The sequence below is a fragment of the Rhinatrema bivittatum genome, chromosome 13, assembly GCF_901001135.1.
Source record: "Rhinatrema bivittatum chromosome 13, aRhiBiv1.1, whole genome shotgun sequence".
NCBI lineage: Eukaryota > Metazoa > Chordata > Amphibia > Gymnophiona > Rhinatrematidae > Rhinatrema > Rhinatrema bivittatum.
Window position 1 is genome coordinate 7,406,884 of NC_042627.1, and position 26,989 is coordinate 7,433,872.

General features: G+C 45.8%; 2 protein-coding genes across 8 annotated transcripts in view; one reads left to right on the forward strand and one right to left on the reverse strand.

Annotated features, from left to right (window-relative positions):
• Window positions 1–6,385, reverse strand: part of CTNND1 (catenin delta 1) — a 75,427-nt gene extending 69,042 nt beyond the window's left edge. For 6 of the 7 annotated variants that reach the window (XM_029575921.1, XM_029575920.1, XM_029575918.1 and 3 more), the window contains exon 1: window positions 5,925–6,385. The gene's annotated coding sequence lies outside the window, so the exon portion shown is untranslated. The remainder of the gene's footprint in view (window positions 1–5,924) is intronic. The other variant, XM_029575922.1, reaches the window with a different exon arrangement.
• An 11,285-nt stretch (window positions 6,386–17,670) lies between these two features.
• On the forward strand, window positions 17,671–23,847 carry BTBD18 (BTB domain containing 18). The gene is made up of 3 exons (XM_029575847.1): window positions 17,671–17,757; window positions 18,845–19,000; window positions 19,900–23,847. Exons 2-3 carry the CDS (start codon window positions 18,877–18,879, stop codon window positions 22,821–22,823), a joined length of 3,048 nt encoding a protein of 1,015 aa, XP_029431707.1. The 5' UTR covers window positions 17,671–17,757; window positions 18,845–18,876; the 3' UTR covers window positions 22,824–23,847.
• The last annotated feature ends 3,142 nt before the right edge of the window (window positions 23,848–26,989 follow it).

A 26,989-nucleotide genomic window follows, 5' to 3' on the forward strand; every position in this document is an offset into this window, starting at 1 on the left:
GGTCCTAAGGACCTGAGCCCTGCCTGGATCTCAGTCCACCCCTCCCCATATTAAACTACGTCTCACTGGGCACAGGACAGCAAGCTCACACCCCCTCAGCCTGCCTCACTCGTCACTCTTCAGCAAAAACTATAACAAACAGCATTTAACTTCTTACACTCTAAAAACAGCTCGTTTCAGGAACCAGATACCAACATCTCACGTGTTTGATGATCAAAACACAGGGCTCCTCAAAAAGCCGTACTGAATAGCTGAAGTGCAAACACCTTGCAGATTTCACCCAAGTCATTCTAGATTCCTTATTTCTTCTTTACCTAAAAGAGTCACAACACACGTTTAAGCTCCGTTATTTAAAATGATTGGCAATGGACTGAATAAAATGCTGCATGGGGGCAGGGAGGGGCACACAACTTACTGAACAGAGCAAAGGGAGGCAACCTCGGACTCTGGTAACCTGCCCCACCGCAGAATAAGCAGCAGAAGTGCAAGCTTCCCTCACACACACACACTGCCCCGCCCCCAGAACAGGCAGCAGCCGTGCAAGCTTCCTCTCACACACACACACTGCCCCGCCCCCAGAACAGGCACAGCACAGGCAGCAGCAGTGCAAGCCTCCCTCACACACACACAGCCCCACCCCCAGAACAGGCACAGCCCAGGCAGCAGCAGTGCAAGCTTCCTCTCACACACACACACTTCCCCGCCCCCAGAACAGGCAGCAGCAGTGCAAGCTTCCTCTCACACACACACACTTCCCCGCCCCCAGAACAGGCAGCAGCAGTGCAAGCTTCCTCTCACACACACACACACTGCCCCGCCCCAGAACAGGCACAGCACAGGCAGCAGCAGTGCAAGCTTCCCTCACACACACACTGCCCCGCCCCCAGAACAGGCAGCAGCAGTGCAAGCTTCCTCTCACACACACACACACACACTGCCCCGCCCCAGAACAGGCACAGCACAGGCAGCAGCAGTGCAAGCTTCCCTCACACACACACTGCCCCGCCCCCAGAACAGGCAGCAGCAGTGCAAGCTTCCTCTCACACACACACACACTGCCCCGCCCCAGAACAGGCACAGCCCAGGCAGCAGCAGTGCAAGCCTCCCTCACACACACACACTGCCCCGCCCCAGAACAGGTACAGCACAGGCAGCAGCAGTGCAAGCTTCCCTCACACACACACACACTGCCCCGCCCCCAGAACAGGCACAGCACAGGCAGCAGCAGTGCAAGCTTCCTCACACACACACACTGCCCCGCCCCAGAACAGGCACAGCACAGGCAGCAGCAGTGCAAGCTTCCCTCACACACACTGCCCCGCCCCCAGAACAGGCAGCAGCAGTGCAAGCTTCCTCACACACACACTGCCCCGCCCCCAGAACAGGCAGCAGTAGTGCAAGCTTCCTCTCACACACACACACTGCCCCGCCCCAGAACAGGCACAGCACAGGCAGCAGCAGTGCAAGCTTCCCTCACACACACACTGCCCCGCCCCCAGAACAGGCACAGCACAGGCAGCAGCAGTGCAAGCTTCCCTCACACACACACACTGCCCCGCCCCCAGAACAGGCACAGCACAGGCAGCAGCAGTGCAAGCTTCCCTCACACACACACACACTGCCCTGCCCCAGAACAGGCACAGCACAGGCAGCAGCAGTGCAAGCTTCCCTCACTCACACACACTGCCGCACCCCCAGAACAGGCAGCAGCAGTGCAAGCTTCCCTCACAGGGACATTGCCCCACCCCAGAACAGGTACAGCTTGAGCACCAGCGCAGACTTTCCTCACACTGTCCCACTAACAAGCATTAACATAGCAACAGCAAAAGAGAAACCAGTTATTCCTATCCACATGGTGAAGATCCATCTCAGCTGCCAGGCAGAGAGAATGTGCCTTATCCAGGGCAGTTTTTGGCATCTTCTTCATTTGTAACTCTACCATCTCGGGCAAATGGGCATACAAAATCCCCCACTTGGTTCACACTCGGCACACCCTTCCCTTATATTAAATCACCAAGCTGTGCAATAACTTACGCAGCTAACAATACCAGCATGGCAACTGCTTGGACATCCAGTCTCCTAGGTTGCCTGCCACACAGTCCTGGTCATGTGCGTGCCTGCATTTCTGCTGGGGCCCTCAGTACATGCAGTCTGCCAGACAGAGCAGCTGCTAGCTTCATTCTATCTTGGCAACCTAATCTAAATAGCTAGCCATATTAATACTACTGTTCAAACATCTGACCTGCCAGGCAGACCCAGTTAAGTAAACAGCTGCATTTCCTCTAAGACTTCGAGTTATTATAGTTCTTGCAACCTACTACTAAACATTTCTATAGCGCTACATGACATACGCAGCAACCTGCCAGACTGACTGCAGCCTGCCAATCACAAAGGAGCACTAATAAAATGGACCCCAACCCTGTCCTGGGGGCCCACCGGCCAATCGGGTTTTCAGGATATCCACAAGGAATATGCATGAGAGAAAATTTGCATGTTATGGAGGCAGTGCATGCAGATTTTCTCTCATGCATATTCCTTGTGGATATCCTGAAAACCCGATTGGCCGGTGGGCCCCCAGGACAGGGTTGGGAAACCACTGCTCTAGAGCAAACTAGTCCTTGAGCGTCACACACAGGTCTGGTTTTCAGGATCTCCATAAAGAATATGCACGAGATATTTGCATGCACTGCCGCCACTGTATTCAAAATGTTTCTAGTGCATATTAGTTATGGAGATCCTGAAAACCAGTATTCGTTTGTGGTACCCCAACACCACAGTTGCCCATTCTTGCTACAGAGACTGCCAGCCAGAATGTTAGGTTTAGCGCTAACTTCTGATCATTTTTCCCTGAGCCCTCCACGAATTCCACAAAAGCCATCTCAGATAGTAGCAAAGTTCATTCAAAACTATCCTGTGCGAGACCCCGAAAAAATGATCTTAAAAGTTCTGCACGCCTGTGCCATCACCCTCACCAGCCATATTTAGAAGAACAAAATCAACTCTCCCTATCACAAGAAAAACAAACTCACATTCTGAACCATGGGCTGGACCATGGTAAGCAACAAACACCACCAAGGGAGAAGCTTTGTTTTACTCTGTCTCATAACAGCAGAAGGTGTCTCATAATCTCAAATGCAATAGCTATTGTATGGCTGCATGATTTCAGCTCCTCTCACTGAGAGAAGAAGGGCAAAGAATGGTTTAGGAATGAATGTCTGAGGCAAAAGTTATTGCCAATCAGGGCCCACTCTCTGCCAGCTATGGTTGGGTTTGTCTGCATTTATTTTGCCCCCTCTGACTAATAGAAGCTCCAGAAAGTTTGAATGAGGGAGGTTTGGAGAGACAAGACATTGGATTTCAGGGTAGGTCAACAGCCTCTCTCCCCATCAAATTAGAATGGTCCAGCCAGACTGGGAGAGGCAGCAGCCTTGCGCCTACACTCACTCCAACCCCCTTCTGGAGCAGCCCCCTGCATTCGGGTGAGAAAGGCATGGAAGAAACTGCCCAGAAAACGGTTGTGGGTAGCTATGGATTGGGTGTTGGACACAGACATGGATTATAAAAACTCTCTAGGACAGGAGCTTTGCAACCAGATGTTCATCTTTCTACTTCCTGCTGCAAGTTTCAGACAGTTATACTGCCAGCAGTTCAAGTGAAACCTTAAAAGCCAAGCCAAGCCTCAGCTATTGGGCGCCTTGCTGCAAAAAAAGACAACTTCTGTTTAGTTTTCTCCTCCAGTCCCCTCCCCATCCTGTCTATACTCACAAGTGGCATCAGAGGGTTCCCCTACATTACATTCACACACTGATCGAGGAGAGGCGGTATCAAGAGAAATGACAACATAGCTCGGATCTAAAGAACCACAACCGATTCAGCTTTGCACAACTTTTCCTTACGCTGCTGGAATAGAAACCACCAACAACCAGATCTGGTACAAAATCCACCCTCACTGATCCCACCCCTACCCCCCCCCTCCCACTGCAGTTTCCCCATGGGAAGCCCGGATGGTTCTGAAAAAAAAAAAGAGAAGTGCCCGAGAAAATGGGTACCAATTCCTGGTTTGTTATGTATTAGGGCCATATTCACCGGTCTCTGCATTTGCTGCACCCTCTGTAATACAGACACAGTAAAGTGAAGGGGGCTGATCTCTCTGATCTAACGTGACCCACCCATTACATTTCACCATCACAACTGCCTGCAGATTTTATTGTAAGCTCCCCAGAGCAGGGAATGCTTCATCTGGGTCTGTGCAGCGCTGCAGAAGGGTTTAACAGTAGCAGACACACCAGTAAAAAAAATAAAAAGTCACCGCCGATCGTCTCCCCTTTTTCACCATAGGCAGGCTTTTAAGGAAGCGGTTGTGTAGAAGATGAAGTCCAAACATTCCCACACAATTTGTCCATTACCGAGAGCCAGGCCTCACTAAGAGGAGACCTTTCCATGAGGATAAAACACACACCAGGCCTTCCACCCCACCCCCATGGCCCACAATAGAAGCCTTGTACTGTAATTACAGCCAAGTCACCAATTAGGCATGAATGGCGAATTTGGGGAAAAAAAATTACATTTTCTGCTTGGAGGCACAGTGTTGAACTAACAGCAGTCTAGTCGGGGGGGGGGGGGGGGACAACAGGGTAATTTGAAGAATTCACCAGATTACACACGGGACCCATTACAGACCTGTCCAAGGCAGGGTTGAGTGGAGTCAGCACTTTCAACTATTTATTTTTAAAAAAAAAAAAGAGGTAAAAGCAACAGTGCAATCTAATTTCTTCCACGCTTGCCCGTTTTCCTCACTGCTAGGTCTCCTTTCTTTGCCCCAATATGTTTTCTCTCTACACTATCAGGTATGCACTTCATAAAACCACACCCCATGATTTTCAAAAAAAGTCTCCTTTCCCAGAGTGCAGCCTTCAGCTGCCAGCACCAGCCATGGCTTGAGGTCTGATAACAGAACACAGCAGTCCCCGATTTACTCCGATTCATAACAGTGGGAGTGGCTTTCAAAAACTTATAAAAAAAAAATAATAATTCTACAGGAAAATAGAGAAAAAGCTGAACATAGGAGAATCTGAACGTTGCTGCTATAACTTAACTAAATTATCTTCAGGAGCATTGCCAGTACTGCTGCTCTAAGAAGTCAAATATTCTCGATCCAAAATAGGAGGAGTATAATAAAATGAAAGCTCAGACATATTACTGAACAGGAGACAACAATAAACCCATGAATTAGATTAGACCATGCAAGTAGACAAGGGTAAGGCACTAAACCACAGCTGCGCTTTCCATTTCAACAGTTTCTCAATCAGGCCATTTCAAGGTTTCAATTCCCTACCACCTTGCAAAAAGCAAAAAAAAAAATATAAAATAAAATAAAAAGATAGAAAGAATATTTTCTCTGGTGGTGGGAGAGGTATAAACAGAACTCGTTTCCACGTAAAAATTCTCCAACGTTCTTCAAACGCGGCGGGTATTAAAGGAATATTGTATAAGCCCTTCCCAGATTTCTAGTTCTACTTTCCAAAATGACAATTTCTTCGGATAATGCACTTTAATGGGAGGAAGAGATCCGAGTGAGAGAAAGCGAACAGAGTAACCATCTCGCCCAATACACACCTAAGCCTTACCTGGCAAAAGGGACCCACCCAGAAGAAAAAGCCTGCAACAGACCGACCCTTGACTCTTCCAGTCCCACACCTCACCCATAAAACCCCAGCACCGCAATCGAAAATGCACACACACGAGAGGAACAAAAACCACAGCTTGCATTTCGCAGCTTCCCCCTTTCTCTTTTTCAACAATAAACTTTCACACAGAACAAAACCATGGAGTAATAAATAAAGGGCTTAACAGCAACACATTTTTTTTTGGTAATCAGACTGAGACGCGAAAACACCAGATTTGCAACGAATGTGCAGGCTCACCTCCCCCGGCGGCTCCAAGAACCGTCTCTGCTTCTGCGGGGCTGTGCTTTTCCAACAAAGTAACAAACAAAAAAAAGCCTCCAAAATAGAAGGGAGGGGGGGAAGAAAAAAAAACCCACCCAATTCCTAAGCACAGACAAAGAAGAATGCCCACAAACTCTCAGCCAGCTGCGATCCCGTGCTCTTCTTCCTGCTTTTTATCCTCCAGACCTGCAGCGCACAACCATCCAGAAGGAAAAAAAAAAAACAAAAAAAAACTAGATTTATCCCGGGATTTCTTTCGTAAAACAGACTTCCAGATCTTAAGGAAAAGTCTTCCAGACAAATAGTAATAACTCGCTCTCTTGCAATAATAAAAAAGGACAAATCAGCAAAAGTTTGTGGAGGGGGGAGCTCAGCCCTTCCTTTTTTTTTCGCTGGATTTCAGCTCCAACACCTAAAATGGAAGTTGGACGCAGGCATTGCAAAAAAAAAAAAAAACACGCCAAGGCAGCCTCGGCTGGCTGTAACACTAAGCCCAGCCTCGCCTCCCTCGGTGACGTCATCGCCCCTCCCAGCCAATCGGGGGAGGCCATCAATCAGGGGCCGGCCGCCAGCCAATGGGCAGCTTCCTTGTACAACAACAAAAAAAAAAATGCTAGGAAGAAAAAAAAAACAGTGGGACAGACAAAAAAAAAACTTTTTTTTTTTTTTTTTAATTAGAGATAAGGAGAAAAGGTTTCAGAGTAAAGTTTTGTCTTTTTTTAATTTCCTTGTAAAATGCTGAGGATTGATGTCGGGATTTTATTTTGCTGGGTTTTTTTTTCTTTTTGGCCAAAGGGAGGCTTGGGTTGGTGTTGCCCCTGCTCGAGATCGATAGGTGCCGGAGCCGCGGAAGGAGGTGGGAGGCGGCGGCGCACCTTAAAGGGAAAACAATGGCGAAGGTGTTTAGGGGAGGTAGCGCGGCCCTTTGTCGGCTTTGGTCGTGAGTGGCCTGTAAAGTCCCAATAACGCAAGTTTTGTGGTTTCAGGGGTTCAAAGTCACTTTGTAAAAACTTCGTGTTCGTGGATTGATTTGGAGATTTAACTGATTCTTGCTTGGTTTAAATCAGTGAATCAAGGGGCTTACAGGGCCAGCCAGGCTCTTTACTAAATCAAACTGTGGCCCCCATGAATAGCTGATGCCATCCATAAACAAACAAGAAAACAGCGCCCTGCTGACCGCTTAATAATATTTAAGCGCGTAATAGAGCACAATACAGTACCAAGCCAGTTTTTCAAAATGATTGGGCGTGCTCAACTATTTATTTATTTATTTTTGTATACCGACATTTGATCTCAATCGAGATATCACATTGGTTTACATTCAGGCACTGTAGGTATTTCCCTATCCCCGGAGGGCTTACAATCTAAGTTTGTACCTGAGGCAATGGAGGGTAAAGTGACTTGCCCAAGGTCACAAGGAGCGACAGCAGGACTAGGCAAAAATTACCCCTCCTTGAACACGCTGAAGGACCAGATTTGAAGCTCCAGGGAGGAAGATTCAGAACCAATGTCAGGAAGTATTTCTTCACGGAGAGGGTGGTGGATGCCTGGAATGCCCTTCCGGAGGAAGTGGTGAAGACCAGAACTGTGAAGGACTTCAAAGGGGCGTGGGATAAACACTGTGGATCCATAAAGTCAAGAGGCCGCCAATGAAGAGTGGGTGACTCGCCAGAATGATGGCTACTGCCTGGAGACATACCCTTAGTCAATAAACATACACATGGTTACTGTGACTCCAACATCACTCTAAGATTCAACAGCAAGAGGAAATGTGGAAAAAAGGATTTGCACTCACAAAGACGGGAGTAGCTGGCTTGTTACGGCGGTTACTACCCCAAACCAAATATCCAAATTACTACCTCCACCTTCCTCTATTCCTGATGCCTTTCAACTAGCTTGATCACTCCATTCTTATACTTCACTTTCAATGCATATCCAGCATAGTTCTCTGCTTCAACAGCAGGGGAAAAAAAGACTGATACATCACGAATTTCCAGCATAGCTCTCTGCTTCAACAGCAGGGGAAAAGAAAAACTGATACTTCACGCATATCCAGCATAACTTCAACGGCAGGGGAGAAGAAAAAAGGATTCACACTCACAAAGCGGGGAGTAGCTGGCTTGTCACGGCGGTTACTACCCCAAACCAAATGTGCCTGATACTTCACTTTCGATGCATATCCAGCATAGCTCTCTGCTTCAACGGCAGGGGAGAAGAAAAAAAACTGATACCTCACGCATATCCAGCATAGCTCCCTGCTTCAACGGCAGGGGAGAAGATAAACAACCAATAAGGGCTGTATAACATAATCTGGGTAAAAACAAATAAGCATGGGTGTAGCTTGCTTATTGCGGCGGTTACTACTCCTACTACCTCTAACTAATCAAGCTAGATATTTCACTTGGATGCAGCTCCTCCACCGCTCTCTACATTAATGGCGGGGGTGGAAGGGAATTAGAACCAAGAGCTAAGAGAAACAGATAAGTATGGGAGAAGAAATGAGGGAAGCTTGCTGGGCAGACTGGATGGGCCATTTGGTCTTCTTCTGCCGTCACTTCTATGTTTCTATGTTTCTATGAATTCACTTAATATTAGGGATGCTCAAGGTCTGGCACCTATAACACCAAGTCCATGTGGCCAGATCAGAGCCAGCATTCACCCCAGCGTTTTGTGACGGCGCTTCTCCTGAAAACATGCCTTAAAGGCCCAGGTTTCAGTCCCTTTATAGTAACATTCTTTTACCACTGGTACACAATACATTGTACAACACTAAGACCCCTTCCTCTTCCAGATCTCGAACCACCAATGAAAAGGTGAGACATAATTCTTAAATAAACAAACATCTTTTCACATTTAATTACAGAAGAGGATGCATGAGCAAATATTCTAAATACTCCTGGGTGAATTCTGCACAAAACCTTTTTCACTGGTCTGATGAAGAGAGGATTAACTCCAAAGCTCAACAGAGATGTATTAAATTGGTCCAATACAAAGGTCTCATGCAACTTGTTGACCTTTATTTCCACGTATCTAAGAGGACTAACATGGCAATCATAATTCTTTGTATAAAAAATTGCACAGAAATTGCAAAGTATTTTAAAATTCTGTAAACTGCTTAGGTAACAAAATAGTCTTTGAAAAATAATATATTTATAATGCGATATAGAAAAAAATATTCAAAACATTGAATGACTGAAGCAGCTAGTAATGGCGTTATGATTGCGATGAAGGCGCAGTTTCAGAAAGCAGGAATGGAGTTGGTTGTAATATGGACTTGGAAATGAGTACAATCAGAATTTGAGAACATGATGCCAAAATGTTTAAAATCCCCCTGATGAAGCCAGTTGGCTGGTGAAACATCGAGGCCTCTGTTTGGGGTGTATCAGCTTGTGAAGATCTGCTATACAGCTGCGAGAACACAGACATTTATGAGAACAAGTGGGAGTGTCTATTTTTTTGAAGATTTAATATACAGCTGGGAAAACACGGACACTTGGGAGAACATTGGGGTGTGATTTAGGCATTCTTGCTGTCTGAATATTTTTGAGAAACAGTATATTTGTGAATTGTGAAGTCAATGTTTAATATAATAGAAATATTTTTAAAGTGGTGAATTTATTAAAGTGCCAGTGTGTTTAATTTTAGAAAGATTTGTGTAGAAAAAATTCTTCTGGTGTGGTTTTAGAAATATGTATGTGAAAAAAATGGAATAATAAAAGAGAGAAAAAATTGATAATAGAAGAATTATGTATCCTCATATGATTTATATATATATATATATATATATATATATATGTTAGGGAGGTGCATTCGTCCTGGTTCAGCCAATCTGAAAAACAAAGCGGATTTTCCCAAAATTTTGGGAAAATTCGTTTTTTGGGGTTAGTGCACACTAACCCCGAAATTTGTGGTGGCCGAAAAAAATCGTCCCGCAGCAGGCCGATAAAGGCCGAACCAAAAGGTTCGGCTGAATCACATCTCTAATATATATATGTGGGTGGGTGTGTGTGTAATTTGCAGTTCTCCTTGTATAAATATCTAAGACCCACCAGTGGCTCAGGTGGCAATTGCTGTCCTTAGTTAAGTCTCTGATCTCTGATTTGGGTCTTCTGCTCCTTGTGTGGGCTGGTGCTGGAGGTGCTACAGAGGTAGGTGTTCACACCCTCTTGCAGTGAGGGAATCATGGACATTGTTTGACACCTAGTGGCCTGTTTCAGGACCCCATGATTACAGGGTTCCCGAATGAACCCTGTTGCATGACTCCTGGCCAAGAACCATCACTACAGTGAAGAGACTGGGGAGTTGCAAAAGAAAACTCATAGCTTCAGATCCCAGGCCTAGTTCCAACTGAGCTGGAAGGACAAAGGATCAGGGGGAAACTTCTGAATCAAAATAAATAGATTGCTGTAGGTAGCCTACTATTCCTATTTATCATTTCCGAAGCACTACTAGACATATTTTATTTTTTATTTATTTTTAATTTTTATATACCGAGGTTCTTATAGAGACTACAAATCACTCCGGTTTACATATAACGATAAACTGCCCAACAGAGATAAGGGGCTTTACATAGAACAGTGGTACATATGGAACAATATAACTGGATGACAATTTAACATAATGATAATAAATAATATAGTATAGTTTAACATTGTAATTAATAAAATTATGTAATATAATCTGTATAATTTAACTATTTAACTTGGATATAGTGACATATTAACCATGCCAGATATAAATAATAAGACATATGCAGTGCATGTACTGATACTCTGATGCACAGAAGAGATAGTATTGATGAGTTTCTGCTAGGTTACAAACCTGGAATCTTTTAGAATTTGCTTCTTTTTCCTCTTTGGGAAAAACCTGACAGCGGAGGCTGCCACTAGATTTGACCAGTACATTTTCTATTTAGAAAATTATCACTGACAATCTCTGCTCCATGGAGTTTATAATGTAAGCAGAACAAACAAGCGTCTGTGGGAAGTGCATTTATTATAGATAAGAGGTTAGGATTTAAAAGCAACATCAAAAAGGTTACGTTTTTAAACTGGATTTGCATATGACCAGAGAGAGAATATGATGCACCAACTCAGGAAATCTATTCTAGGCGATTGGCACAACAGTAACACTGAAGCATAGTGAAAAACAACCCTTTCTGACCCCAAGTATGAAAATCAGCTTCAATCTAGAATCAAATTTTTTCCTCCAAAAATGTGTTGTTTTCTTTGGAAGTTATTTAAAGGTTATTTCAGTTTTGGTCAAAATGTCTGTAAATCAGTTTGCTTGCACAATTTTGAAATATTGAATCTTTTGCCCAAGATTTTAAAATCCACAGAAAAAAATATTGCACAAACAAATTATTATACAAAAAGTACTACAGATCTTTTGCCAAATTCTTTAATTTAGCACTTTTTAGCAAAAGTTTGTGATTTTTGCAGATTAATTTTTTTTTTTTGCCTTTCTCTCCATTTATTTTTATTTATTTAAGGTTTTTATATACCGGCATTCATGATAAAATCACATCATGCTGGTTTATATTAAAACAGTGGTGCATAGAAAGAAAAAACAAACTGGAACTGTAGTGCGGAAGAAAGCAGTTACAAATGACATCTTCCACAGCCCTCCCCACGTACCTCTCAGAACTCTCGCTGATCTAAGGACTAGAGGAGTTGCCTCCTCCATGATGCAACCATTGTGCTGCTTTCTGGCCAGCAGGGGCTGCACGTAGACAACCACCTCCTCTCTGCTCCATGACCCACTCAGACCTCACTAATCCTGAGGAATGGAGGATGTGAACCTGGGCTGCAATCCGCAGTGCTGTGACCTGAAGCATGGAGGCTGACACTTTTACTTGCATAGTGTTGTCTCCACAGATTTTTCGCTTCCAGAGATTATAAAGGCTGATATCCAGGTCTGACCATGGGTGGTATGTGCAGGGCAAGGGTGATTCAATCATAGCATGCACATCCTCCTTTCCCCCAAAACACTGAAGAGTAGGGGATGACAGAGTATCTCCTGGTCCATTTCTGAAGTTTCCACTGTGCAGGCTGTGCCAGCTCCTGGCCTGCCAGTACTCACAAGTGATATCAAACATTGAAGATAGAACTACCAGATTGGAGAGGTGCCAGGCCCACGCCCCACCTTCCCTCTATACCGGTGTTTGTATCTGATTGATGAGTTTTCATAAAAGTTATTGTGCACAGAGGAAGACAAATTGAATCACTGCTTTAGCACATTCTGCCCTGGTTGAAAAACACTGGAAAGGCAGAACTGACTAAAAGTGGTCGTCTTGAAGTTAGTTGGAAGCTCTGGTAGCAATTATTTTTGACTGGGGATCAGTAACCAAGGGTGTGTAATAAAATTTGCAGTTCGGGAGTTTTCTTCATCTGCAAGCTTACTGGCTGCTTCACTGGGTTTGATGGCAAACAGTGGATTTTCTTTCTTCTGGGTGAAGAGAACATTGCATTAGCTCTGTCCTCATGCATTCACCTCTTATAGGCTGCTGCAGCACTCACTGCTGGAGGCTTCCTTGCAGTAACATCCACTTCCTGCAATACATTTTGAACTAATTACGAGGACCGATTACTTAGAAATCGGTTTCATCCACTCTCCAGGAACTACATTGGCTGCTTCTGCTTAAAGGCTTTGGAGCTTGCCAAATTAGTTTTACATAATTACATTGGCTTAAAACAAACCAAATCACTGAGTCCCCATTTTGGTTTTGTGTTTACTTCATTCCTGAGAAGATATTAGTGTTTAAATGTATTTGAAAACCCCTCCATCACACTCAGTATTGTGAACCTGCTACGCTGATCCTTATCAGAGCTCCAGGTAGACCTCATACTGATACAGCACACACAGGGGATTGTGGTAAGTTTGATTTAAACAAAAGAAGTATATTCATAGCAAAGGATACAAGCAAGCTTTCTGTTGCACAAAAGTGTAAGTATTTTTGTTATTCTTGAAAGAAAGTTTGAGCAATATCAGATAAAAACTGAAAGCATGAAAGAAAAAAACCGAAACCTGGAAATCAGACTAAAAGAAGCAACAGAGCCAAGATTCAAGCAATGTAATTTAATGTATTTCTTAATCACGTTTCAAAAACTAATCAAGGCGACTTGTAGCTCTACCCTAAACACATTAAAAGGATTAGCCTGGAACAACATCACAAATGAACAAACTCCCAATAGACACATTGGAAATATACCACACAAATGGTATGTGGTAACCCGACTGCCCACCCAACCAACAGATCCTATCCACCCATCAGGATGCAAAGCCCTACCATTCAGCGCTTCTCTCTAGATCACAAACGAAAAGGAGGGTTACATCCTTTCTGGAGACCACAAAATTGTTCTCCAACCTCAAGGACAGTGACAGTTCATTGCGTACCTGAGGCATGGTTCTCAAAAATATTCGTGCTCAGATCCTTGTATGGCGAATAACTCTCAGAGAAGCCCGATGAGCTGATCTCAGCTGGACTGCACCATTCTAAGAACCCCCCTCACGGACCCAAGGCACCACTTTTCCGCATTCTAATGTTTCAAGAGAGAAACTCTATAACTCTGGCCTCTCCAAAAGTAGACTTCCTGCAGAACCTGAAGCACTTGCAGCTTTTTAGGACTTTCCGCTGGAGAACTTCACAGAGTTACAGTCGTCAGGTGAGATATAATCAATGCCTGCACTGCTGTTTTCAGGCAGCTCAGATTTAAATAAGGATCAGGACTCACACGATACTCAAGGTGCACTTGCAGCATTGATCAATACAAAGGTATTATGATATTGCCATTTTACCAACGCCCTACTCATCTGCCTCAAACCACGGGGGATTACCCCACCAGGACCCTGGGAGGATCCAGAAATTTTGTCTTTTAATCTTTTTTTTTCTTTCTGTGCAGACTGCAGGTTTTACACATCTACCATCTGCTGAAGACATGATAAATACTGAGGGACTGCAGGTGGCACACTAGGTTATGTACAGGGTCAGTGAAACTTTCTCTGTCTTAATCTGCTGGCAGGGAGGCAAAGCCCAGGAGTCTGGACTGATCTGGGTACGTGGGGTACGTGGAGGGACCAACTGGTATCACCGCAGGAGAGCGGGCCTTTTAATTATTATTATTATTTTTTTTTTTTAAATCTCCTTCTCAAATCTGAAGCAATCCCCATAGGGAGATGCATGACCACCAGCTGCAGGAGACTGAAAATACTGGCAGGCTGATGTCGCTGCAGGAGTATATATACTGTGATGTCAGCTTGCTCTGTCTCCATCTGCTGGCAGAGGTGCATAACCCACTGGTCCTGAATCCATCTGTCTATATGCTAGGAAAATGCAGAATAAATTAACCATAAAGTATTAATGCAAACATACAGACAAAAACTGAACTGTTAACCGCATCAGGCCAGACTATTATGCAGTGCAACAATGGAAAAAGAGATATTGCAATTCCTCAGAAAATATCAAACCATAAAATCAGGAAATATAAATCATTAATAGAAGTAAAACAGTACTAATAGAAAGAATACTTCAAAACAGCTGACAAATAGAATAACATCTAATTTAAAACTCATATAATTTCCAAAGACCAATAAAATATTTCAAACACCATCCAATACTTAAAAAGGATTAAAAAATCCCCAGCTGTTCATACCTGGGATCTTTTGGTTTCCAGATGCCCTGAGATTGTCGTGGATTAGCAGGGGAGAGGTGAGGGTTCAAAAAAGGTTTGGATAAGTTCTTGGAAGAGAAGTCCATTAACTGCTATTAATCAAGTTTACTTAGGGAATAGTCACTGCTATTAATTGCATCAGTAGCATGGGATCTTCTAGGTGTTTGGGTAATTGCCAGGTTCTTGTGGCCTGGTTTGGCCTCTGTTGGAAACAGGATGCTGGGCTTGATGGACCCTTGGTCTGACCCAGCATGGCAATTTCTTATGTTCTTATGTTCTTATGTTCCTCACAATCTCTCTTTCATATATATATGCACACATGCTCAATCATAGAGCATGCTCAGTCACACAGACATGCTCTCTCAGACACAGCAACACACACACACACACACACACACACTCACACACATGCACAAACGCTCTCACACATGCACAAATGCTCACACACACACTCTCACTCAAGCTCTCACCGACACACTCTCACTGACAGACATGCTCTCACTCACACAGATACACACACACATGCTCTCACAGTCACAGACACACATGCTCTCACTCATTCACTTCCTCCTCCCTCCCCAGTAGAAGTACAAGTCCAGTGACAGCCTCCTCTTTGAGTCCATCAAGCCAGCATCCTGTTTCCAACAGTGGCCAATCCAGGCTACAAGTACTTGGCCAGTACCCAAACATTAAGTAGATCTCATGCTACTGACGCTAGTAATAGCAGTGGCTATTTTCTAAGTCAACTTGATTAATAGCAGGTAATGGACTTCACCTCCAAGAACTTATCCAAACCTTTTTAAACACAGCTACACTAACCTCATCCCCTGGCAACAAATTCCAGAGTTTAATTGTGCGTTGAGTGAAAAAGAACTTTCTCCGATTAGTTTTAAATGTGCTACTTGCTAATTTCATGGAGTGCCCCCTAGTCCTTCTACTATCTGAAAGAGTAAATAACCGATTCACATCTACCCATTCTAGGCCTCTCATGATTTTAAACACCTCTATCATATCCCCCCTCAGTCGTCTCTTCTCCAAGCTGAAAAGTCCTAACCTCTTCAGCCTTTCCTCATAGGGGAGCTGTTCCATTCCCCTTATCATTTTGGTAGCCCTTCTCTGTACCTTCTCCATCGCAATTATATCTTTTTTGAGATGCGGTGACAAGAATTGTACACAGTATTCAAGGTGCGGTCTCACCATGGAGCGATACAGAGGCATTATGACATTTTCCGTTTTATTCACCATTCCCTTTCTAATAATTCCCAACATTCTGTTTGCTTTTTTGACTGCCGCAGCACACTGAGCCGACGATTTCAATGTGTTATCCACTATGACACCTAGATCTCTTTCTTGGGTAGTAGCGCCTAAGATGAAACCCAACATTGTGTAATTATAGCATGGGTTATTTTTCCCTATATGCATCACCTTGCACTATCCATTAAATTTCATCTGCCACTTGGATGCCCAATCTTCCAGTCTCACAAGGTCTTCCTGCAATTTATCACAATCTGCTTGTGCTTTAACTACTCTGCATAATTTTGTGTCATCTGCAAATTTGATTATCTCACTCGTCGTGTTCCTTTCCAGATCATTTATAAATATATTGAAAAGTACAGGTCCCAGTACAGATCCCTGAGGCACTCCACTGCCCACCTCCCTGCACTAGGGGTTCACAGGGGCTGATGCTGCTCTGTTTCCTGCTGGGGTGGGGGGGGGGGTGATGGGGCGCTGTTGCTGTTGCTCCTGTGCTTGAACCTGGGCCGATGATGCCTCTTCTGGTGACAGCCTGGGGAATGCACCTGCATGGAGGCAGGGGTGCTGTCACTTCTCCTCCCATGCTCCAACACCACACGAACCTGGGGACCAATGCTTCCTCTTCCTGCACTGGCTCTGGGATTGCACTGTTCTTTCTCCTGCATTGCCTTTTTCTTCCCGCCAATGCAGATCCACCACTTCCTCTTCCGGGCCAGGTGGGTGGGAAGGAGAAATGATGCCATTGCTGCCCCCAGACTGGTGACACCCCCAGACTGGTGCTATTGGCCCTGGGGGACACACAATGAAGTTACTAGGTGGTACATTTAAAACTAATATGAGAAATTTTTTTTTTACTCAATCCATAATTAAGCATAACAGTTCTCAGTCTGTTTAATGTAATTTGTCAAATTTCAATGTAACTGGTTGTTATAATGTAAACCGGAGTGAAGGCAACTCTGCTATACCTCGGTATATAAAAAACGCTAAATAAATAAATAAAATAAATAATTAAGCGCCGGAATTCATTGCCAGAGGATGTGGTGAAAGCTATTAGTGTAGCTGCATTTAAAAAATATTTGGTCAACTTTCTGGAGGAAAAGTCCATAAGCATTTATTAAGGTGGACTTGGGGAAATCCACTGCTGGGATAAGCAGCATGGAATCAGGTATTTATGACCTGGATTGGCCATTGCTGGAAACAGGAGACTGGGCTTGATAGACCCAGTAAGGCAAGTCTTATGCTCGTGAAGGACTTTAAATTGCCTCTATCTTCTGTTTAAAGCAGGCTGCACGGTGAAGGGTTGACAAGGAGCCTTCTTGGGTCTCTGTTAAGATAGGGAAGGGCACACAAGACTGGAAAGTTGTAAGGGCAAAGGAAGGCGAGGATGCAATAATAGCACGCAAGTCACTGATCCCACCATGCTACAGCCCAGCCTGCCATGCATTCTCCTACTGAGCTGTTGGTGAAGGGCTGCAGGTCTGGTGGCTCAGAGTCATGACGGCGCGGACGTTGATCCGAGGATAAAAACAGAACGCAAAACACGGGCTATGCAGCCAGTTAATGTTTCTTCCAGCATCGAAGGAAGCGCAACCCGTACGCTGTAGTCTATTTTCCTTTTCGGCCGGCCCGAAACGAAACTAAAGAGGCAGCGCCCGTCCTCTCCGAGCTCTTCGACCATGCACCGCTGCGTGCGGAGCCGACGTACATGCGCGCGCGCGCACAGGCCCCGCCGGGTCCCCCGGCCCCGCCTCCTACACGTGCTTCCCGTAACCAAGGAAACCCGGGCGAGAGGCGGAGCCGTGGCGGGTTCCGACGTCATTTGCTCTTTGCCGTCGGTGCATGGACCCGCTGGTGGCGGCTCTGGCGGCCTGGACCGGCCAAAAAAGGTGAGGGGTAGGCAGGAGGGAGAGGGGGGCGGTGAAAGAGCACGAGGCCTGGCTCTCTTTTACTATTATAAAGGCCTCTGTGTGCTAATTCAGTTACTTGTGGTTGCCTCTTTTTCGCTTTAAGGATGCAAATTCATTGCTTTTGTTGTTTTAAAACTTTGCATTGTTAAAGTGTAATTTTATTATATCGGTTTAATTCTTAACTTTGTATTTTGCTATTTGTTATTATTCATTACCTTTCAGCTTTTGGAAGGGTGATTAATAAGTTAAATAGAAAGGAGGGAGAGAGACCAGGGAGGGGGTGACTTCACTGGGACAGTTATTGGGGGGGGGGTGCTCTCTTTAGCTCTTCTTCAGAAGGGAACGTAGGGATGGGTGTGCATTGGTTCAGAAACTTAATTTTATGCCAGACCAAAAGGCAGTACCCATAACTGATAATGGTGTCCCAGAACTGCAAATTGCAGAAACGTTGATGCTCTAGCCGGATGGGAATGTGAAGATAAGCCTCGGCTAGATCCAGAGAGGTCAGAAATTTCCCCAACTGCACGGCCCATTGGCAGTGAACACAAAGCTCCCATGCAAAAATGCCTCACTCGCAGATGACGGCTGAGCCCTTTGAGATCCAGGATGGGTCGATAGGAGCCCTCCCTTCTTGGGCACACGAAGCAGGGCAAGGTGGACTGAGATACCAGGTTATCTCCTGGAAGGGCTTCTTAGAGGGCCTTTGACATCTCACATCCATCTCAAGTGAGGTAGGTGGGTGACAAGAAGCCACACACTGCTGCTACTCCAGACTCGTACACAGAAGGGAAGCCTATAATCGAGCTGCTGGGAACGTCACAAGTCTTCTAAACACAGTAGAATTTTCCAAAACTTGGCTGCAATAGGAGGGTTCTCTTTCTTGAAGAACACTTATACTGCTGTTGAGGGAGCCTTACATGCAGATTTATAAAGGGATGCGGTGTTTATCTCATCCACCACGGATGGGCTGAGTGTAAAACCACTCGAGAGAATTCTGCTCGAAGAAGGTTGCAGGGATACAGAAGTGGGGGTTTCTGTGCTTTAACCCATGCTCATTCTCCTGCAGGAACTGGAATTTGGTCACAGAGTGCCTGAACCATGTCTGCTGCTCCTTTCCCCAAGCTCTTCTATCACAGCTCTCGCCTCATGCGCACAACTTTCCTGCAGCTGCATCGCCAGCAGAAGGACAATGCTTTCTGTGACGTCATCCTACAGGCAGAAGGTGCGCGCTGATGGGAGGCAGGGCCGGTGCAAGGGCAGTAGGCACCCTAGGCTAATCTTCAGCTTTCCAAAACCTTACAGCTTGATAATTAAACCACAATTATATAAATATAATTTCCAGAAATGCATGGATTTATAAATTAAAAGAAATCCATACTGCATTGGCTGAAGGTAATCTGTGAAATGGCTGGCTGGGCTGAACTTGGGTTTCTCCTTTACTATTCACAATTCAAAAAAAGTTCAAGTTCTGTTGTCACCTTAGTAACAATGATGCACACTCCTTCCATTACCAGGCATATTGTGAAGTAATGCAAAACCTTGCGAGAAAAATCACTCAGAACTTATATAGCAAACCTGCTATCTCAGAACAGCACTAACTCCCAGAACTCAAACAGCAACAATCCTATCTGTGAAGAAGCAACACTGCAGATATTACACCAAGCTATAGAACACCCATACTATTACTACTATTAAACCTTTATACAGTACTACTAAGTGGATTGATTAAAAGTGCTGATGCCTCTTTGTGTTTGGCTGTTGGGACCTATTGTTCTGCTATCACTGCTACTGTTCTTTGCCTGAAGCAGGAGATCTTATCTAGTCTGCCTAATGCTTAAGCTGGCCATGGTGGTGGGAGAACAGGGGTTGGCTGAAATCTTTACAGAATACATATAGGATGCCCGGATCATACAATTTAGGATGCTGTCTCTGCCCCTTAACAATCTTATAGAGAGAAACGTAGAAGAGAAAATGCCAACATATACACACAGGGGCTTGGGCCTATGTGGGACAAGATAACCCATCTTCCTCTAGCTCCTCCCCACACCGTTCTGCCTCCTTTTCCCCCAAACGTGTGATGTGTGGTGATGCTGGGATCTTGATTGTTCATCTCTCCCACAGGTATGCAAATCCCAGCCCATTCCTGCATCCTGTCTGCTTGCAGCCCATTCTTCACGCAACGCCTGTCGCTCATGAGCCCGCCGGCCCCACAGCTTGTGGAGCTATCCGAGCTGAGGGTCAGTGTCTTGGCCCGACTAGTGCACTATGTGTACACAGCAGAGCTGGAAGTAACACGGGATGAGGTGGAGGAAGTGCTGGCAGCAGCTCGCCAGCTTCGCATCCTGGAGTTGGAAGCGTTGCATTTGGAAGGTGGGAAGCTGGTGAAGGCAGAAGTGGGTCGTCGCCTGAACAGAGATTGTTTTCAGAGCCGGGGGTACCCCCTACTCAGTGATGTAGGAACTTCCCCAGTCCTAATAAAGAGATCATATGACTCTGTGGCCAGTACTAGAAGTGGACTTTACAGGGATAAGGCAGTGGCAGCAGCACCACCACAAGCTTCAGTTGGAGAACTAGAAGCATCAGCCACAAAGAGGAAGAGAACGAGCCTGCCTCACAAAGACTTGGATCGTGTGAAGCAGAAAACGGCTGTGGACAGTAGTAGAGCTGGACTCTACAGGGAGGAGGCGACAGCAGCAGCACCACAAGCTGTGATTGGGGACCTAAAAGCATTAGCAGCTAAGAGGAAACAAGCAAGCCTGCCTCACAAAGACTTGGACTGTGTCAAGCAGAAGACGACAACTGGGAGCTGTGTCTACCACCTGCTGTCGGGAGATGCAATGAAGGAGGATGTGGATGGAAAGAGTGAGGGGAATCCTAGTCTTCCCATGCCTGGGTTATGCCACGCAGTGGGTACTGTGCTGGAGAACTCACCTGAGATAGGTGCCACAGCAAATAGTGGTGGGCTGCAGCTTGGCAAGGTAAAGAAAAGACTTTTGAATAGAGCTGAGGAGCTCAACCCTGTAATTGCTGAGACAAACGAGTGTTCCCTACCTGCTGTCATGGAAGGGCCAGGTTCTGTGGCTGGGCAACAGAGAATGCCAGTGAAGGACGTGGCCAAGAAGTTCGGCCCACAGCAGAAAAGTGGAACTGATCTTACCAGTCTGCACCATGTTGAAGTAGCCCCACTTTCTGACAATGCCAGCCTAAGTCTCCCCAAGCCAGATGTCCCCTCTGATCATGACAGCCTAGGTCTCCCCAAGCCAGATGTCCTGTCTGCCAATGCCAGCCTAAGTCTCCCCAAGCCAGATGTCCCCTCTGATCATGACAGCCTAGGTCTCCCCAAGCCAGATGTCCCCTCTGCCAATGCCAGCCTAGGTCTCCCCAAGCCAGATGTCCCCTCTGATCATGACAGCCTAGGTCTCCCCAAGCCAGATGTCCCCTCTGCCAATGCCAGCCTAGGTCTCCCCAAGCCAGATGTCCCCTCTGATCATGACAGCCTAGGTCTCCCCAAGCCAGATGTCCCCTCTGATCATGACAGCCTGGCTCCTCCTGAGGTGGATGACTGTGCCTTTGCCCTTTCTAAGTCAGGACCTTCCTCTGACCTCCCCAGTTTTAGTTCTGCATTGAGCTTTCCCATTCATCTCACTGGTTTTCATCACAAAGCATCTCATTCAGAGCTGGCACCCACTACCCATCAAATCTGTGCCTTAAACCCATGCATAAGTAGGACACAGAGTACCAGCAGTGACACCTCTGGCGACGAGAGCCCCGTGGGACGCATGAAATTGAGGAAGCGCATGAACAGTGCCTGCTGGGAGGTGATCCATGAGAGACAACCGAAGGAAAAGCCGAGCCAGACCGGAGTCTGTCTCCCTGAATTGGTCGGAGAGATTGATACAGCAACAGGCAAGTTCTTGGGAGGACAGCTTACCCGTTCTGATAGCAGGGTGCAGAAGGAAATCATCTTTGCACCAGGAGCCCAAATCATCTCGGAGTCCCTGGACAAAACTGACGTAGAGGCAGCAGTGCCAAAAGAAGAGGGGAGTCCTTTGGAGTTTGCCCTGCATATCCCAGCCCAGGCACAGCAAGGGGAATACAGTATGACCAGCATGCAAGAGGTCAAGGAGCTGGACATTGTTCTTAGCACCTCTGAAACCAGCGAATTCCACTGTCTAACCCCTGATCTGGAAAAGCACAACATGAGCGGACCAGCATCAGTAGTGTTTAGTAATGGGAAAGAAGGAAAGCAAAGTATTCCTACGAACCGAAAAGCGGTGGCAACAACAGTCTTCAGCAATAGGCAGAGAGAAGAGACAAGTGTTCCCTCTGAGGAGAAGAAGAAGCAGGACGGCCGGGAAGGAGAAAATCAGACACAATCTTTCAATGCTGAATCTGCTCCCTCTCTGGCCAGATCCCCTTCACACGGAAGCAAAAGCATCCTTGCTGGGAACCTGCATGCGTTGCCTCGGCAGAAGAAGCCAACAGGTGCCCACGCCTCCAGGAGACACCAGCGAGCGAAGCAAGTCCCAACAGCATCCTCCGGGGAATGCAGTGCCGGTTGCAGTCCCTGCCAAAAGTCAAAGACCGCTCCACGCCACTGCCGCAGCCTGAGGCAGGTAGCAGTGACGAGGGAAAACGAGGCTCAACGATCGGATGGTGCTGCAGTCGAATGTACACAAGCATTGAACAGGATGAGCATTGCCCGTGGTTCTGATCTGTTAATCCAGCCAGAGCGAGGTTGGCATTGCAGAAGTCCAAAGTGTGCTGTGTCCGTGGAATTGTGGAAGGGCTCGTTTGTGTCTCCAGCAAGCTCAGGGAGTGGAAGCTCTGCTGACTGCCCCTCCTCTAGTCTGCCAGTGGCAAAAGGCAGCAACCAGCAGTTGTTGGCCTCTAACTCATTGCCTGAGATCACACAAACTCTGCTGGACTCTGAGGAAGAGATTGATGTATTGGGTATAACTGGAGGTGAGGTGCCTGTCGTATCCTGTAGTATAAGGCCAGAACCATCCTCTGAATCGGACACAGACATGATTGTTGTGGACTGAAGGGGCGGTGTTCTAGCTTCTGCTGCTCCAGTGATCCAGGACTAATCCAGGATTGATGCGGACATGGACAAGAGTTGGTGCATTCATTATTGCTTATTTCCAGTAGGATCAGGGACTCAATTCTGGTTCATAGTAACTCGGGGTCATCAAATTCATGTTTCTAGAAATCCAGCAATGCCTGTATCATCTCTACAAGATGGCTGGGTAGTTGTGCCTTTTGCGATTCTTGTGCTAGTACTTATTTTACATACTTTCTGTTCCATCGAGTACTGCAAAGTTGAATTTTGTGACATCACATGAAGGCATTGCTTTGAAATGCCTGAAAAAGAATATAATTCAAATAAATAAATGCAAGTCTGACCCCCTAGCAGTATCCATAGTGCTATAGAAATGAAGAGTGGCCGAAGCCAGTGCTGGAGCTCCATTAATATTGTGAAACATGGCCAGTGTGACAGCAGTAAATGGTGCTAGAGAATTTCTTCCAGGTTGAAGAGCTGCAGGTGTCAGTCTATATAACCTTTTTCATTTTTGTCCGGCAACATCATCACATAGTACAGGGGTGGGCAATTCCCATCAGGTCATAAACAGGTCTGGTTTTCAAGTTATCCACACCGCCTAGGCCTGAGAGAGCTGCATGCACTGCCTTGCAGCTCTCTCAGGCCTACTGCTTGCAGATGTCTGCAAGCAGTAGGCCTCATGCCTACTGCTTGCAGATGTCTGAAAACCAGACCGATTTGTGGCTCCTGAGGCTCACATTTAGCCATCCCTAGCATAGGCTAGAGAGGCAGAACCATTTGCTCCAACTGATTTGCAATTTCCCTTTCTATTTCTGCTTATATAAGGAAATTCAGCTAAATAAACTTGACTCTCTACACTGCTCTAGTTCTGGCCCTTGTCCTTCTGGGGCTGTACCTCAATGGGAGGTGATAAGGGCTTCTCCCAGTTGTCACTTGTACAAGTTTAACAACCACCTTTATTTAAGTCATTTTTTTAGCTCCCATCTTTGGTTCTCTGGCGTGCTGAGTATATTATGTTTTCATACCTTCTCAGGAAACCCCCTTTTTTTTTTTTTTTTTTATTCAGCCTTTCAGCGCTATCCTGTGCAGGTGGTTGACGTATGTGTAAATTCTATCACAGCTTTGTCCTCCAGGCATCCATCAGCACCTCAGCAAATAAGCATGGCCCTGTATTTCTTGCATAGTTCCCTCCTTCCAGCTTCTTATTATGAACGTCTCTGTCCTTGGAGAGTTGCACTCTGCTGCAGCCTGCTCCATCTTGGAATGTTTCCAACCTCATTGAAATTCACAGTCGTCGTTACCAGTTAGATGTTCTAAGCTATCGCTGCTCCATAGGATGAGAGAGCTGGCCTTACTAGAATACCTCTCATAGCTCCATGCCACCTTGGAGGAAAGAAGCACCCACAAGTGCTCTTAGAATGAGAGCTGGTGCTTGGCTAAAGAGCAACATGAAGAGGCAGTTTTGGATAGGAAGACTGTAGCTTGTTCAGGGGAGGGAGAAGAGGGATTAACAAAACTGCATGGAACCACACACAAGTTCATGAGGAGACAGATGAGCAAAGGAGGACATGCAGGGGAGAAGCATGGTGTGATATGTAGTGTAATTAGACCTGGGTGGGCCATTGGGCACACAGACACAGAGCAAGATGCTGAATGGGCCTAGTTAGGCGTAATTACAGTGAGTTAAGGCCAAGCCTGTCTCAATATGATAATCATCCTTTGACATGCTTTTCCAGCCAGGGAGTGCAAAACTTGGTACATATAGTATTGTATACTGGTTGTAGAATAAGCTGATTCTGTCATTATTTAAGCACAACTACTGCTAAGTGTTGTTACTCAAGCTCGCTGCTTCTTAGCACAATTGCTTTGTAATTCTCAAGCAGAAAGTACAATGAGCTTGTGATACCATTAAGTATTTTTTGTAGGCTGAGAGTGCAGCTCCACTCCATTATGTCACTATTAATTCTGGTTTTTTGTTTTTGAGTGGCTTAAGTCAATCATGAACCTTGTACTAGGGTAACCTGCTAGAGCATACAACATTTTCTAGGTCAGGTGTAGTTTTCATTTTAACTCTACTTGATTGTAAAGCACTAAATTGAGCAGTGGTAAGATAAAAATGCAGAACAGTCACACCTAGCTGCATTTTCTTGTAGGCCCTAGAACCATCATGGAAGGTCAGGCAATTCAAGCCGAACATTGCAAATGGATGAGATCTTCAGGCTACAAGAGTGTAACAGCATTGATCTGGTAATTTGTATGCACCTTTATCATCAAAGTCAAAGCAACTTCCACCTTCTAAGAGCAAGTGTGGAGGAGTGAAGAGAGCTTTACAATTTTTCTGCCATGGCTTTCAGAACTGGGTATCACTCTGTCTATGCTACCTGTGCCTCGAAATAAGAGGGATAGTCTGTCCTAATACATTGCCATCTTGGAAGCCGCCTCGGGATAGCAGCTACTAAAAGCCTTTGAAGGACTGAAGGCTAGGGCTAATGGGATGTTTAGGGGATACTAGAGCTAAAAAAAAAGAGCTTTTATACAAATAAAAAGTTAACTTTTACCCCCTCTCATTCTTGGCTGCATGATTAAGACTGCAACTTAATAGTTTTTCTCAGGGCCCTGCTCTTATCAGCTTTGCCATTATCCTGTACAACAAGCCAGTGGCCATCTATGATGTACCCACTAATGCCGGTATAGAAAAGCTCCTAAATAAATAAATCAATCTCTCAGCTCAGCTCCCATAAAGAGAGGCTGATGTCATAAAAGTCTCCCCCTGACCAATCAGCTTCTGAAGCGGTTGCCAAGCAACCACCCCAACACTGCCAGCCAGCGACCCAAAGGCCCGGGTTGCAGTAGCTCAATTGCCGAAATATGCACCCACTTCACAGGGGAACTGCTGCTGGCAGTGGGGAGCTGGGGAAGACAGAGCAAGGAAGGGTGGGAAAGGATTGAACGCATTCACCAACAACCTATAACGATCGACTGCATGCATCCTGCATTATGAAAGGTTTTCAGCTCTTAGACCCCCCCCATCATTTATTCTGGCTATTCTTCTCATCTTACCATAAAGTGTGTATATCCCGCGAGGTGTACATCCATTTTATTTCCCGCCTGGATCCCACAAAGGGGCTTGGACATCAGTCAGATTGGGTTCTGCCAAGGAGAAGAGCAGCACTTCCTAATTTACTTGACACAGGCAGGCGAGAGCAGCTTTTGCACATATAAAAGGCAATATTGTGCCAGCTGAATTATAAAAACATCAACTAGTTTTGAGCCCTATTTTCAGAAAAGATGATTGTGAAACAGAAGTCTGCTCTACAACCATTGGTTCACTGGTATTGAAAGGATAGTAGCAATCATATTTCACACGTAGGAAGCACAAGCGGGGAACCTCTTCCTGCAAGATCCAACTGAGGGGTAGCGTTGGCCTTAGGTCGCCCTAAGGTACAGCAGGTCTGTTTCAGGAGGGAGCCATTCCCGAGTAGCTCCCCACTGAAGATTAGAGGTTTCTCCCATCTAGGAGTCACCTTTAATACCTGCTGATCTCAATAAGGACCACTATTGCCAGTCACTCTCACCTGCAGGAGAAGATGCCTTTCAACCTATCAGCAGAGCAGCACCTTGCTTGCAGTGGCTTGCAAGCCTTGTTTCCCCATTTTAGGAATAATGCTCTCTGCGGCCAGGAGAGTCCTGGTTCATGCAACGACTACCATTTACTGGACCGCATGCTTCCTTGGCTATCATGGCTGAGGTATTAGTACCTCAGCCAGACTCGGGGCCATCTGGTCCCAGGCCAGTGAAGAAATCCTGTTAGACAGGGGTGGCAAGCCAGCCTCCTTTCTCTTAGTGGAGTGTTTCTGGATTTCTGCTCTGGTTCAGCTGTTCTAAGCAGCCCGACTGCTCTATCCTGGTGGGTAACGTCCTCCTGGAATAAGCAGCAAGTGGAGTTATACAACCTAGCGACTTGTGCTTACGGCAGCAGTGCTGTGCTCTGCCTCCTTGTGTTCTTTGCTCTTCCAACTTCCAGTTTGGGGGGGGGGAGAGGAAAAGCCAAGCCATCCATGGTATATCTGAATGTATAGCTGCAGGGAAAGATAAACCACTTTTTCCTGTTTTCACCAAGCTCTGATCAGTGTTTATTTATTTAGAAAC